Source organism: Enhydra lutris, unplaced genomic scaffold, assembly GCF_002288905.1.
Source record: "Enhydra lutris kenyoni isolate GAN:26980312 unplaced genomic scaffold, ASM228890v2 scaffoldscaffold22, whole genome shotgun sequence".
Classification (NCBI taxonomy): Eukaryota; Metazoa; Chordata; class Mammalia; order Carnivora; family Mustelidae; genus Enhydra; species Enhydra lutris.
This window is the reverse complement of record NW_019154106.1, coordinates 42,282,173-42,296,954: the sequence shown is the minus strand read 5'-3', so window position 1 is coordinate 42,296,954 and position 14,782 is coordinate 42,282,173. Positions and strand designations below refer to the sequence as shown.

Genomic DNA, 14,782 nt, shown 5'->3' with positions numbered 1-14,782 from the left:
TGTCTCTCTACCTACCTGTGATCTGTCAAAAAGAAAAAAAAAAAAAAAAAAAAAACCCACAAACAATTTTTATTTATTTATTTTTTTGAGATTTTATTTATTTATCTGAGAGAGAGCACAAGCTGGAGGAGAGGCAGAGGGAGAAGCAGACTCCCTGCTGAGCAGTGAGCCTGATGTGAGGCTCAATCCTAGGACCCTGGAATCATGACCTGAGATGAAGGCAGCTGCTTAATCAACTAAGCCACCTAGGTGTCACAAACGAAACACTTTTAAAGGTGGCTGACAACCAAATGAAAATGATGGTGGGGTTGGATCAGATGTGGAAGAAATCATCTGAATGTCTGCATTAGTTGTCTAATGATAGTTAAATTGCTCCCAACCTTACCCTCAACAAACAAGGTACCAGTCTCTTCTGCCATACTAAGTCTTTAGTATGTAAATATATTCAAAAAAATCATTCCTTAAGAAACTGAAGAAAAGCCACTGAAGACTGCTAAAATATACTGAATTTCATGAAATAGTTTCCACCCAAGTGAAATAAATTTTATGAAACACAGGAGTAAAACCTAAGAAAATAAAGTAAAAACGACTGCTATTTTTCCATCAAAGTTCTACCAGGTGAAGAATAATTCTCTTTAAAGATTAAAGTTTATCAAGTGTTCATACAGTACTAAAACAGCCTAATCTCCTGTACTCTAATGTGCTTTAACTTCAAAAGGAAGTACTGTATTTTAAGAAGAGAAATAGTTTTCTTTGGTGCAGAATAATGTATATTTTTCCGTTTGATGCAAAAGTCAATGTGGATCTCTTCTTCCCCCAAACCGTATTTACTATTCAAAATCTTTCCTCCTTCCTCATTTCTCTTTGACCCCAATGTTTTCATTCTTGTAAAACCATTACAAATCAAGCTTTTATTTCCACCACTCTGATTTTCAAATATGCCTCCAGCTCACAGTAGTATGCTGTCTAAGACTCCATAATTGAAAAGATGCCCCCATCTGCTGAAAACCCTTGTTGCGGGTAGAATTAGTTCCTCATTCCAATCCATTCACCAGTCCAACCCAGAAATCTTGGAGAATGTACAAATTGCAAATTGGCTAATTAGGAGAATTACTCAGATTCAACCAAATGCAATTCAGTTATGAGGTACATACTTACTGTTCGGGCCAGATTTTGACACATTGCGCTGAAGGTCAAAAGTTGTAGTTTAATCTCTGTGTCCCATTTTCGGCAGTTTTGAATATATTCATGACTTCCAAGGCAATGATTACTATTAAAATATATTAATTTTCATCAATGTTATTCTCAAAGTAGAAATTACAGAGGTAAGAGTAAAATTATAACTTGTATCTGCATCAGAAATTGAAGAGAATGGTAAAATGTAGAGACAGTTTTTTAACCAAGTGTGGGCACTTAAATAAAAGAGTAATTCTACGTGAGAAGAGTCACAGCACAAAAGAAAGAAGATGAAGATGAAAAAAAGAAACAAGAAAAACAAGGGCAGGGCATTTCGAGTAACCTAAAATACTAAAATCTGTAAAATAACTGCACTAAAAGCTAGATACAATAAATTATCTGGTTCAGAAAAAAATTATAATGATTATTTTAGGCAACTAAAAGGAAGTCGCAGCTGACCACTGTGTGAAAAGTAATGGTACATGCTACGAAAGGAAAATGGAGTCTATAACGATGTGACTATCAACTCTTAGCACAAAGAAAAGAGCCATTAAATTCACTTAGCAACCAATTACCCACCATTCTTCCCATTTAAGACTATAAGCTTAAGGGCAATACCACATTTTAATTATGTCTGATAGTCCTCCACTGTCCTAAACACATCTTAAAGTGTATCTCAATATAAGCTTATTGATCCAATGAATTAACTTAGTAGGACCCAACATATTCTTGGAGTACAAATTTAACTTGAAATTTTTCTAATTTAACTCCTTAAAATTGAATTTCAAAAGACGTTGCTCAGTAGTTAAATGAATACTTACTTTTGTAGCACTTCCTCTTGACCACAAACTTTCAGAACATAGCTGCCAACATCTACTTGATTCAAGTCATCATGTACCCAGCAAAGGGCTTGCATTATAATGATTTCCACAGTAGAACTCACTGTAAAAGAGGCATCAGTTTCATTTTGCTCATTTCACTCTATACACTTGAGAATGTAATTTTTATCATTTAAGAGAGCCTATACAACAGAAATATAGTGTAGGCCACATACAGAATTTAAGATATTCTACTAGCCAGATTGAGAAAAGTTAAAAAGAAACAGGTGAAGCTAGGGCGCCTGGGTGGCTCAGTGGGTTAAAGCCTCTGCCTTCGGCTCGGGTCATGATCCCAGGGTCCTGGGATTGAGCCCCGCATCGGGCTCTCTGCTCGGCGGGGAGCCTGCTTCCCCCTCTCTCTCTGCCTGCTTGTGATCTCTGTCTGTCAATTAAATAAATAAAATCTTAAAAAAAAAAAAAGAAAAAAGAAACAGGTGAAGCTAATTTCAACATATTTAACTGAATAAATCCAAAATGTCATTGCATCATATAACCAGCATTTTAAAATTACCAATGACACAGCTTATTTCTTTTCAAATTGGGTCTTTGAAATCCACTTGTATTTTACATATATAGCACATCTCACTCTATATTAGCCACATTTTGAGTACTCAATAGTCACATAGGGCTAATGATTACGGTATTAGATAGGGCAGATTTTAGCTAAGAAAGCCACCTCCCTACCACAGACTCCTTCAAAAAGGTTAACATTTAGCAGGATACAGCAAACAATGATTTAAACCAAATCATAAGGAAAAAATAATCACCATTTTAAATGTCTGACATGTTCCTAATAAATTTTCCAAAGAATAAAAATATAGCAAGTAGGAAGTACTGTTCAATTATTGTTCGTGACAGTAGCTGGATACTAAGATTACAAGACACTAAAAATTAAAGTAACCCTTTAAAGTAATTTACTCCTAAAAGAGTTCCTATGTTCAATTTAGAAAACAATTATTCAGTTCAGACTTCATGAAAAATCAACAGATTGGCAGAAAAGGCCATAAAATATCTAATGCAATGGGTACATTTCTGAATAGCCAATTGTATGGTAATACTTATCATTTGGACACACTTCTATCATAATGTGGTTAAATTTCTTAAGAGAGATGTACATTGTAAATGTGCACATTTATGAAGAACCAAACGATAGGCATTTGAGATATTCTCTCAAAAAGTAATGATATCTTGATATATTGTCTTTTTTATATTAAGTCTTGATATATTAAGTTTTTAAGTCATTACTTTTTTCCTCAAAAAGTAATGATATCTTGACATATTAAGTCAAAACCATACAAATTGAAATACTTGTCATCAGTGTTTACTATTTCTATCAAGGGGCCTATTGATCTTTTTTCAATTTTAGTAGTAATTCTTACAACATAAGGGTTTTAAATAATCCCCAGATCAAAATTCAAAGTATGTTTTATAAGAATAGTTTTTTCTTTAGAAACTAAAAGAATAATTATTATAGTTGGCTAACATTTTTGTTTCAGATTCATATTTTTTTCAAAGAGCCTTGAAAAGTGCAAAACTACAAAGAAAGTGTCCAAGATATTGGACATCTTCCTAGTCATAACCATGACAGAAAAAAAATGGCATCATTTTTAGGTCAAAGTACTGTAGAAATATAGCTCTTATTCTACTGCTGGAATCCCATTAAAACAATATACATAAAAAACATAAACATAAAAACAAAAACAAAAAACATAATGAGACTCAAACTATGACAAAAAATTTCCTACAGACTTAAGGATACATTTCTAGAAAGGATATCCACACCAAATTTGGAAGAGTTAGAACTAAAGGAGGATTATCTACTTCTTAGAAGAGCTTAGCAAGATACCTGGAATTTCAATTTCACTGACAGCTATTTATAAACAAACACTCTTCTTGCCATAAAATGGAAAAAAAAAAAAAAATGGGACTATAAATAGCCTTTCAATACCATGTTTTGGGACCTTGGCCAAATGTCACCAATTAATCAAAATTACTCAGCATTTTTCACAGAAATATGCATTCATGAAGGTAAACTATTTTCCCACTAGTCCTAACCAGAAAATTATCCAAATGAATGCCATTTTTTTGAAAAGGGTAACTAATGAAATGTTAAGTATTTTACCACACACACACACAATACAAAATTTTTTAAAAGGATACCTAATGATAACAGGGTCAAGAATGATTAAAATAACATTTTAAACATTTCTCCCAAAGTAGACCGAAACAAGATGGTTGGGAAACCACAAACCTACCATCACATGTAAAAGTAACTGGCAGTTGAAATCCTTCAATTTCAATGGAGACCTTCATGCTGGCATTTTCTCCAGATGTATTTCTTTGCACTGTAACTGGACTTAACAAATAGCCTGGATTTGTGCAGTGATTGGTATATGGAAACTTGGTCTTCAATCTGTTCACAAGAAAGAAGAAGTTAAAAATATTTTTAAAGCTGCATTTGAGAGCCCTAAACAAAACTTTGCATGCTTACTACCATTCAGTTCTGTCTTTGTTCAATTCTAAAGTAGCTCATGAGAACTGTAATGAATGGACCCCAGTTAAACTCCAAATAACAGCATTTGCCTTTTAGATAAGAGGAATCCAAGAAAAGAGATTAAAGTGCCAGGAGATCTGTGGTAACGCTAGCAACATTAACCAGGCATACACTGGATACAAGGCATTAAATGAGGTTTTCTGCTTCAGATTTTTTGGCTATACAGTATAATTATACAAAATGTACACTTTTAATGAATCTACTCTGTACACTTTTAATGAATCTCTCTACTGAGAATACAGCAAAGTAACCCTCAACTGCAATTGCTAGAGGGATAAAAAGTTTATTGTCTTTTAAAAATCTTTTTCTTAGAGCTTTTTCTCCTACATTTTGGGGGCAGAGGGTTGGTTGTTAGACAACAATAAAAAATCATTATCAGTTTTTACCATGCTGTAGGCCTTTATTCTCTCAAAGTGATTTCTAAAACTCAGGGAATGGCAAGAATCGCCTGTGAAGGTATTCACAGGAACAACATAGTTTAAAGTGAAATGCATGAATACAATATATATGGCTCTTCTCCAACATCACTTTCTGTTACCAGAAAACAAAGGAAAATTTGATGCCTTTTTTAAATTTGTAGCCTTCCTTTAACTGACGTTTTTCTGGATGTTAGAAGACAAGATCCAATTCTCCTGAGTGCTTTTCACAGGAATATAAATGGAATGAATGCTTGAAGTATTATGTATTTCCCTCTGTAGAGATTAAAATAATCAAGTCATAGGAATAGAATAAAATAGTTTGGGAAGACAAAAAGAAAAGGATCAGGAGAGGGGCACCTGGGGGGCTCAGTTGGTTAAGTGTCTGACTTTGATTTCCGCTCAGGCCATGATCTCAGGGTACTGAGACTGAGCCCCTCTATCCGCTCCATACTGAAGTGTGCTTGAGCACTCTCTCTAAACAAAATCTTGGGACACCTGGGTGGCTCAGTCAGTTAAGCATCTGCCTTCAGCTCTGGTCATCATCTCAGGGTCCTGGAATGGAGTCTGGAATCTGCACTCCCCACAGCGGGGAGCCTGCTTCTCCCTCTGCCTGCTACTCCCCCTGCTTGTATGCTCTCTCTCTGACAAATAAATAAATAAATCTACAAATAAATAAAGTCTTTAAAAATAATAATAAAATAAAATCTTAAAAAAAAACAAAAGAAGTTTGAGAGGCAGTGAGTATAACTGTTCACGGTCTCTAGAGCCAGACAACCTGAGTTTAAATCCTGATTTTACTACTTACCAGCCATGTAACCATAGGCAAGTTATTGAATCTGCTTCCAGTTTCCTCTTCTACAAACTGAGGATACTACCACTAACTTCATAAGGTTATTGTGAGAATTATGTGAACTAAGTTTTTTTAAGAATTTTTTAAGATTTTATTTATTTATTTGACAGAGAGAAACAGTGAGAGCAGGAACATGAGCAGGGGGAGTAGGAGAGGGAATGCAGACTCCCTGCTAAGCAGGGAGTCCAATGGAGGGCTCCATCTCAGGACCTTGGGATCATGACCTGAGCCGAAGGCAGACACTTAACAACTGAGCCACCCAGGTGCCCCTATGTGAACTAAGTTTGTAACACACTCAGAGCAGTGCTTAGTAACAGAGGCGCTACAGGCATCTTGTCAAATAAATGAATAAATGAAAAAATCTGAGTTCTGCACTGTGGTCTTAAGTACCACAAAAGATCCAATATTAAAGAGAAGAAAAGTAGGGGTGTCTTGGTGGCTCAGTGGGTTAAAGCCTCTGCCTTCAGCTCAGGTCATGACCCCAGGGTCCTGGGATGGAGCCCGGCATTGGGCTTTCTGCTCCTCGGGGAGCCTGCTTCCCCCCACCCCTCTGCCTGCCTCTCTGCCTACTTGTGATCTCTGTCTGTCAAATAAATAAATAAATAAAATCTTAAAAAAAAAAAACAACTAATAAAAGTTGGGGTGCTTGGGTGGCTAAGTTGGTTGAGCGTCTGCCTTCAGTTCATGTCATGACCTCAGGGTTCTGGGATCAAGCCTGGTATTGGGCTCCCTGCTCAGTGGGGAGCCTGCTTCCCCCTCTCCCTCTGGCCCTCCCTATTGCTTGTGTTCTCTCTCTCTCTTTCACTTTCTCTCTCAAATAAATAAAATCTTAAGAAAAAAACTACTATAAGTAATAAACTTATATTGACATTGGAAATGCACCTTTATACACGGATACAGCATCTTCAGATATTGAACTGTTTGAAACTTACCCCTCTACCACATAATGCCAAGACCTTCATTGGACCTTGCCCAAGATTCTTTTTTCTAATTAATTTACTAGGTATTCTCTTGTTTTCTACACTATAAAATACTTACGGCAAATCACGTATCAGAGAATTCTGTCTATATCCAAGCAAGATTTCAAGTTTCAGAAATCCTTAAAGATGATGAAAGGACAAGCAGACATTCCTGATAATAGCTCAGAAATTTATTAGACTAAATTTCCAGTGATCAAAGTTACATTCAATGAACTTGATTTGCTAGGGTAGGTTCCTTCAACTCCTTTCCTTAAAGTGAGTCCTTTTTTGAATACATGCACCCCAATGAATTTTATAGCAGCATTATTTATAATAGCCAAATTATGGAAACAGCTCAAGTGTCCACTGAATGATGAATGGATAATGAAGAGGTAGGAATATTGGAATAATGGAGTATTACTCAGCCATAACAAAGAATGAAAGCTTGCCATTTGCAATGACATGGATGGAGCTGGAGGAGAGTATTATGCTAAGAGAAGTCAGTTAGGAAAAGACAAATACTGTATGATTTCACTCATATGTGGAATTTAAGAAACAAGCAAATGAGCCATTGGGGTAGGGGAAGAGAGAAAGGTAAAAACCAAGAAACAGACTCTCTCTCTCTTTTTTTAAATGTAGGTTCCATGCCGAGTATGAAGTCCAGCATGGAGCTTGAACTCACCTGAGCTTAGATCAAGTCAGACCCTTCCTTAACTGACTGAGTCACTCAGGTGCTCCCAAGGAACAGACTCTTAACTACAAAGAACAAAGTGATGGTCACCAGAGAGGAGGTGGGTGAAGGGATGGGTTAAATAGGTGATGGGAATTACGGAGCACACTTACTATGATGAGCACAGGTGATACATGGAAATATTGCACTTATATGTTAACTGGAATTTCAATAAAAACGTCAAAAAAACGAGTCCCTTTTTTACACAGCAACGTGAATGTACTTAATATCACATACCTGCACATGTAAAACTGGTTAAAATAGCAAATTTCACACTATATATGTTTTATCACAATAAAAAATTTTATAAATGAGGGGTGCCTGGGTGGCGCTGTCAGGTGAGTGCCTGACCCTTGGCTTTGGCTCAGGTCATGAGCTCAGGGTAGTGAAATGGAACCCCATGTTGGGCCTTTTTTTTTTTTTTTTTTTTAAATGAGTTCTATCTCTGCTTGACATCTTGGAAGATAATCCAGAAAAAAAGTCATTTTGTTTCTGCAAAACTGACATTTCTTCATTTTTATGGTTTTGTTTGCTTTATCAAAATTGGGGAAAAACTAAGATGATAACAGATTCTTTAAAGTTGGGGTTTTTTTTTGTTTTGTTTATAACTAAACTTTTAAACACACAAAAGCAAATTAAATTGTTGAATTATTTAAATCAACCACCAGAGGTGTTTTTATGGACACTCTCATACATTGGAGCTTGATATTCTTAAGTTATAACAATACAGATTACTTTTTACACTCTAATTTTCATTTTCTCTAAAATTTCCACTTCTCTGTCATCACCAAAGAAACCGCTTTCTTGGCTTATTTTATTATTTTTTAAACATTTATTTATTTTAGAGATACTGAGAGAGAGTGCGTGAGTAGGGGAGAAGCAGAGGAGAGAATCCCAAGCAGACTCCCTGCTGAGCACAGAGCCCTACCCCAAACCCATGAGATAATGACCGCAGCCAAAACCAAGAGTCAGATGCTCAACCAACTGAGCCACCCAAGTGCCCCTTTGTTTGCTTATTTAATGTGGCTCTACAGTTCAGGAAATTTAAATCCTTTATGGTTTATTTTTCTACTGTGTGCTCAATCAAGCTGAAGTTAGGTACAGACAGAGCCAAATCATGTAAAATCAGAAGAACAGGAAAAAAGATAAAAATGAGGGCTTTTTAAAAGGCAAAAATAAAAATTATAGAAGTAAAGTCTGTATTGTTTAGAATAAAATTACCTAAATGCAGAAGTTAAGTCCTTGAAAACATACAAGGAATCACTGGGATCAAGACACTATTGCAGGATGTAAATATTAGATTTGAACTATATAGGAAAAAAAGAAACTAGAAGGCTATTTAAAATGACAAGTATAAGGTGTAGTTTCTCATCCTATCCTCCTAAGAAACCATTAAAAACTTTGGTACCTAATATTCCTCTAAGAACTTTCTCTGGAACTAAATAAGTAGCAGATCCAGCAAGCTTTGTCAATTACGATAAATGAGAGAGGAAAGAAAACAAGAAATAAAAACCAGAAAGATGCAGTGATAATGAAATGTCCTGAATCATAGCAGTACAGTCCTTTAAACTAAAAAAGACCTTGAGATCACTGGGGCACCTGGGTGGCTCAGTGGGTTAAAGCCTCTGCCTTCGGCTCAGGTCATGGTCCTAGTGTCCTGGGATCGAGCCCCACATCAGGCTCTGTGCTCTGCGGGGAGCCTGCTTCCACCTCTCTCTATCTGTCTGCTTCTCTGCCTACTTGTGATCTCTGTCTGTCAAATAAATAAATAAAATCTTAAAAAAAAAAAAAAAAAAGACCTTGAGATCACTAATCCAGCTCCCTAATTTCACACAAGGAAAAAAAAAAGTCTTAGAACCACCAATGTATCAGAGTCTGTTATACAAGTAATCTTAATTGTAAATAAGTATCTTGACAAATCTTTCATAGCTGAGTTAAAATGATTAATCATTTTAAGAGATTTCAAAAAGTAAGGAGTTTAAGGAGTAGAAGTATAAATACTTGTTTAAGGATTAAGAATATAAATACTTGTTTAAAAATTTCAGTGCAAAAATGACCATACTGGGGAAAAAAAATAGAGCTATTAATTCTTCAAGGGATATCTCCTGACCCCAATCTCCAAAGTCGCAGGAGAAGTGAAGAGCCTAGAAGATGGCTTCAAAAACACCCGTGCTTCTTACTTCTCTGAAATATTTTTTGGAATCACTCTCTACTAATGGAAATAAAATTACAAAAAGAAGTCATTCTCTCCTTACTTCATCTGGGGTTTCAAATTACATAAACCACGGTGCACGTGTATAAATAAAAATAATAATTTTAGCTTAGTGGCAGAGTCTGTGTAAATAACTATACGATTCAAATGGGGAGAAAGGTAGATCTCAAGACAGGCTAATTTCCCAACCTGCAAAGCTTAAATGCAATAGTCACTCAAAACAGTCTAACAGAAAGCATATAGGGCTTATTTAGGGAGAAAACTGAAGGAACCAGATAAACACATAACAGATTACTTCCAAAATTAAGGCAAAAGAGTATTTCCAAATTATTAACCACACACACACATATGGTATAATGACATGAAGGCATAGGTAATTTATAATACATGTAATTTGAATACTAAGTCACCTAAATATCTCTTCTATCTTAAAAACCTTTCCACAGAGAAGAAAAAGTGCCTCTACTGATATTTTTCTTCTTTTTCTCCCCTAAGGTATTCTGAAGAAAAGAAATGTTGGTTAAGAGGTAACAAAGACAGAAGTTTAATGAAATATTACCAATTGTCTAGAAAATCTAGTTAATAAGTTCCTTAAACATTAAAATGATGTATATACTCAAAAATGATTTGGGAACCCCACACTCTGCTTCACTTACAGCAGACCACACTGAGGAAAATACTGAATTCAATGAATAAATCCCTCAGTGGTGATATACTTTCTTCTGATAACAGATTTCAACCCCTTGGCCACAATGTTTGTTGTTCCACTCTTTCCTTCTGTGGAATTTTTCTATCTGGTGTTGGCTGAGGTAACTCCCTTTCCTCCCTTCCTGCAAGACCATCAGAATATAAAGTCTAAGTAAGCTACAAGTGGCTATATTCCCTGCCTTCAAAAGACCTGCAGTAGTAGAAAATGAAGCCAACATTCAGGGAGGAAGGGCAGGAAAAAGGAAAGGATGAAAATGGGAAAGGGGAATCCAAAGGGAGGAGAGATCATCAACTCAAGCATGTGAATTCCAAGATCTTGCTGTAACTGAGCTCTGTTCCATGCTTCCTCTTTCTGCTATAGGGGTTTATGAATCAATACATGACTGTTCTTTAAGCTAGTTTAAGATGGGTTTCTAGCACTCACAACAGAAGTCAACTAATATAGTGATACAATGGAAAGAAAACAAACTGAATCAAAAGCAAAGGAGACCTGACTTTGCTGCTGGCTAGCTGAGTAAATTTTAGTAGGTAACTTCTCTGAGTCTGTTTCCTCATCTACAATAAGTATTAGACATATTTAAGATAAAAAGAATATTTCAGAAATGCATTTTTCTAACATTTGCTCCTATAATCTCCTGTTGTACAAGCATCTCTTAAAGGACAGTATTTTGAATGTCAGAAAGTTTACAGTAAATTAAGTCTCCCTAAAAAAAAAAAACAACCGGATTTTTTAAGTGTACCAAAACTTAAATATGTTTAAGCCATGTTTTCAATGGTTAACAGTGAAATTACTGTCTGACCTCAATTTTTTCTTCTAAGTACTCATAAACTAAACAGGTTAGGAAGGATACAGGTTCAACTACAATTTTTTTTTTTTTTAAGATTTTATTTATTTATCTGAGAGAGAGAGGCAGTGAGAGAGAGCATGAGCGAGGAGAAGGTCAGAGGGAGAAACAGGACTCCCCACGGAGCCGGGAGCCCGATGCGGGACTCGATCCCGGAACTCCAGGATCATGACCCGAGCCAAAAGCAGTCGTCCAACCAACTGAGCCACCCAGGCGTCCCACAACTACAATTGTTGTTAATGTGTTAATTAATGGTCTTGAAATTTTAGCCACAGGGAGAAGATAACAGAAATTTTAAAAATCTTAGAATTATTAGTACTAACCTTGTTTTCAAGTTAACTTTTTAAAAGTATTTAATAAAAAAAACTTTATAAAGAAAAATTCCTTACTTTGTAATGGACTGACAAAAAGCTGCCACTTCCTCATTCTGTACTTCAATTTCTCGTAGAAGAGAACTTCCGGTTGACAAACCACTGGTCCCATTTGGGTCTTTCTGTAACCAAAAAAATGTTTTTATTTTTAAAGTAAAAGATCTCTAAATGTTAAGCAGCAGTAGAGCACAAACACGTTTTTACAAAAGTATGTACAAAGATATGGAGGAAAAACAAATCATATCAATAGCAAAGTTTTATATTATAGATTTCTATCTTTGTCAAAGTAATACCAGCTAAGCCTTGAAGTTCATTGGTTTTACTTGCTCAAAAGTAGAAGTAGGTTGTACTTTGTATTGGTCAACAAGAATGGAATGCTGAAGATATTTCCATTCAAAACCTTCCCAAAATAAATGCTTCAGAAAGTTAACGGCTGAATAAAATTAAAGGACTACGCTGTTTTAAAGAAAGTGAAAGGATCAAGCCCATTTGGGACTCCTCTAGTAACCAGGAATTCTATTTTTTCAACTTTGGCCCAATTCCAAGAAGGCAGCTGGTTCTTTATATAAGAGAATGAGTTTTAGGAGTTAGCAGGCATTTTCCATCTTAATAAACTTACGCACACATCCTGACAGTCCTTTAAAAGTTAAGTTTATGTCTGATCAAACTCTGTGTGCAATACTTGAATGAGATAAATTCACTACCCAAGCAGAGCCAAAGAGCAGAGTCCATTTGGAACTGTCTTTTTAAAAAAGGATTTTATTTATTTGAGAGGGAAGCGTGCCTATTTGTGCAAGTGCCTGAGTGGTGAGGTCGGGGGCGGGAGCAGAGGAGGAGGGAGAGAATGTTAAACCAACTCCCATGTTGAATGCAGAGCCCAACTCAGGGCTAGATCCACAATCCACGACCTTGAGATCATAACCTGAGCTGAAACCAAGAGATGCTTAACGGACCAGGTCACCAAAGCACCCCCATTTAGAGGTGTTTTGATTTATTACATAAAAATACTTAGTTGGACACAAATTTCAAATGTAAATTTCCTTTGAAATTCAATAAATTAAAAGTGGAATATTCTCAATTCAAAACTAAGTGAATGAGAATACAGTACATACATTTCAAGAATTCTAATGGAGTTCAATGACCACGGCACACAAAAAAAACTTGTCAGAAAAATTACAGCAACAACTCCTTTATGAATTTCCTTCTTTTAAAACGTATCAGAGCCCTTTCTCCTAGAATGGGATATGCACATTTAAGGGGGGAAAAACACAAAACAAACCTTGAGTTCTAGAAAAATCACAACTCAAAATAACACAACTCATGGGAAAAACGGAGTTAAGGCAAACTATTCAAAATCCACGTAACTTTGTAATCAAGGCCTCAACTAAAATAACAAGTCCTTATAAAAATATGTGCACAGTTAAATCTCCACTTGAATTTGCACCTAGCATTATGGTCTAGATCCTCTGAAGCCTTAAACCCTGGAACTCCTGCTTCTACTCAAGACCAATTTCAATGAAGTTAAAATACAATCTAGAAAAAAATATATAATCTAGGATGTACATCTTCATGAAAGTTCTTAAAGCAAAGAGAAAGGTCTTCACAACTTTGCACTTACTGGTCTTCACCAGAGAGCTTAACACTGTGGAACATGGAATCACTCTTGACGTCACTCATTCAACCACCATCTTCACTAGAAGAAAACACTTCTGCAGAATTTCCAATGTTTTCCTTAATATTTTCTCATATTACTAAGGATTTCTTTTTAATTATAAGAAAGTTTGTTCTTTCTGTTTTAAAATGTTACATGCTGGAAAGATTGTGTTTGAACAAATGCCACTTCTCCATTTTACTGACATCAAGCCAATATTTACCAATTCTGAGTTAATTTCTGTTACAGAAACAAGCACTATAGCAAATAAACCATACAACCCTGAAAATGGAATTTGATATTCCTAAAAATTCTCTGGCCTGACATATCAAGTTTGCCATAATCTAATCCAATCACATTTCTCAGAACTTCCCAATGATTTCTATGTTCCAATTAGTTTGAATCATATCCTGTTCCTATAAAACACAAACTGAACTATCCTGCCTCTGAATCTTTTAGTCTTCAATGGCTTCCTCCTAACCCGCTCTCACAACCCAAGTCAAAATCTGTTATTTTTAAGGCCCAACAAAATGCTACTTCATCTATAGTGCCCTTTATGATTACTCAGCATGAAACAATTCTCCCCTCCTGCCACCTTTGAGTACTTAGTCTGAACCAAACACCGTATTATCACATTCTGTTTTATATTTATCATAATGTGAAAGCCCTCTGAAGATAATCTAATTTTACTCAATGTTATATTCTTGTAGAACTTAATCTCCGGCTCAGAAAACACCCAATCATTGGTTCAATTTGGGAAAGGGAGAATAGAGAGTTATTAGTAAGTATAATTTCATTTTTGTATGATGAAAATTTATGGCGATGGATGGTAGTGATTGTACAATATGAAATGTATTTAATACCAGTGAACTATACAATTAAAAATGGTTAACACAGTAAGTCTGCTTATGTGTATTTTACCACCCCTCCCCCCAATCTAGCAATTACTGAGCATTTATTACATGTCAAGCCCTGCTATATGAAATTTTTAAATATGTTTTATTTATTTCTTACAAAGCTCTAGTAGGTGGGTAGTATAATCCCCATTTTACAATGAGGCACAGAGAAGTTAATTAACACAAGGTCACACAGCTAATATAATCAGAGTTAAGATTTCAAACCAGGCAGCCTAGCCTCAGAATCACATGCTTAATCACTCTGCCATTCTCACCTCTCAAAAAAGTCTCCCTAAAAAAAAACTTAAAAACATGAGAAAAACAACATTATGACCTTTGCAGGAGCAATGCTATATAGAAAATGTATACTTTTGCATGACCCAATAATCATCTTTCCTTCTTTAATTCTTTTTCATGTTTTACTTATTAACAGATTTTGAATCTCCTTAGTGGCGTTTATAGATTTTTTTTAACCCCCAAAATTGTACTATTCAGAGTACCTTTCATGAATTAGGTCTTTCCTTTCAAGAAGA

The 14,782-nt window shown here is 35.6% G+C and overlaps 1 protein-coding gene across 3 annotated transcripts in view; it reads right to left on the bottom strand.

The window, feature by feature from the left end:
• The window catches only part of LOC111149457 (phosphatidylinositol-4-phosphate 3-kinase catalytic subunit type 2 alpha), a 101,955-nt gene that overhangs the window by 51,907 nt on the left and 35,266 nt on the right, over positions 1 to 14,782 (bottom strand). For all 3 annotated transcript variants that reach the window (XM_022506548.1, XM_022506547.1, XM_022506546.1), the window contains exons 3-6: positions 11,721 to 11,824; positions 4,310 to 4,467; positions 1,998 to 2,118; positions 1,159 to 1,270 (exon numbers count right to left, since the gene is read on the bottom strand). In XM_022506548.1, coding sequence (XP_022362256.1) covers positions 1,159 to 1,270; positions 1,998 to 2,118; positions 4,310 to 4,467; positions 11,721 to 11,824 — 495 coding nt within the window. The remainder of the gene's footprint in view (positions 1 to 1,158; positions 1,271 to 1,997; positions 2,119 to 4,309; positions 4,468 to 11,720; positions 11,825 to 14,782) is intronic.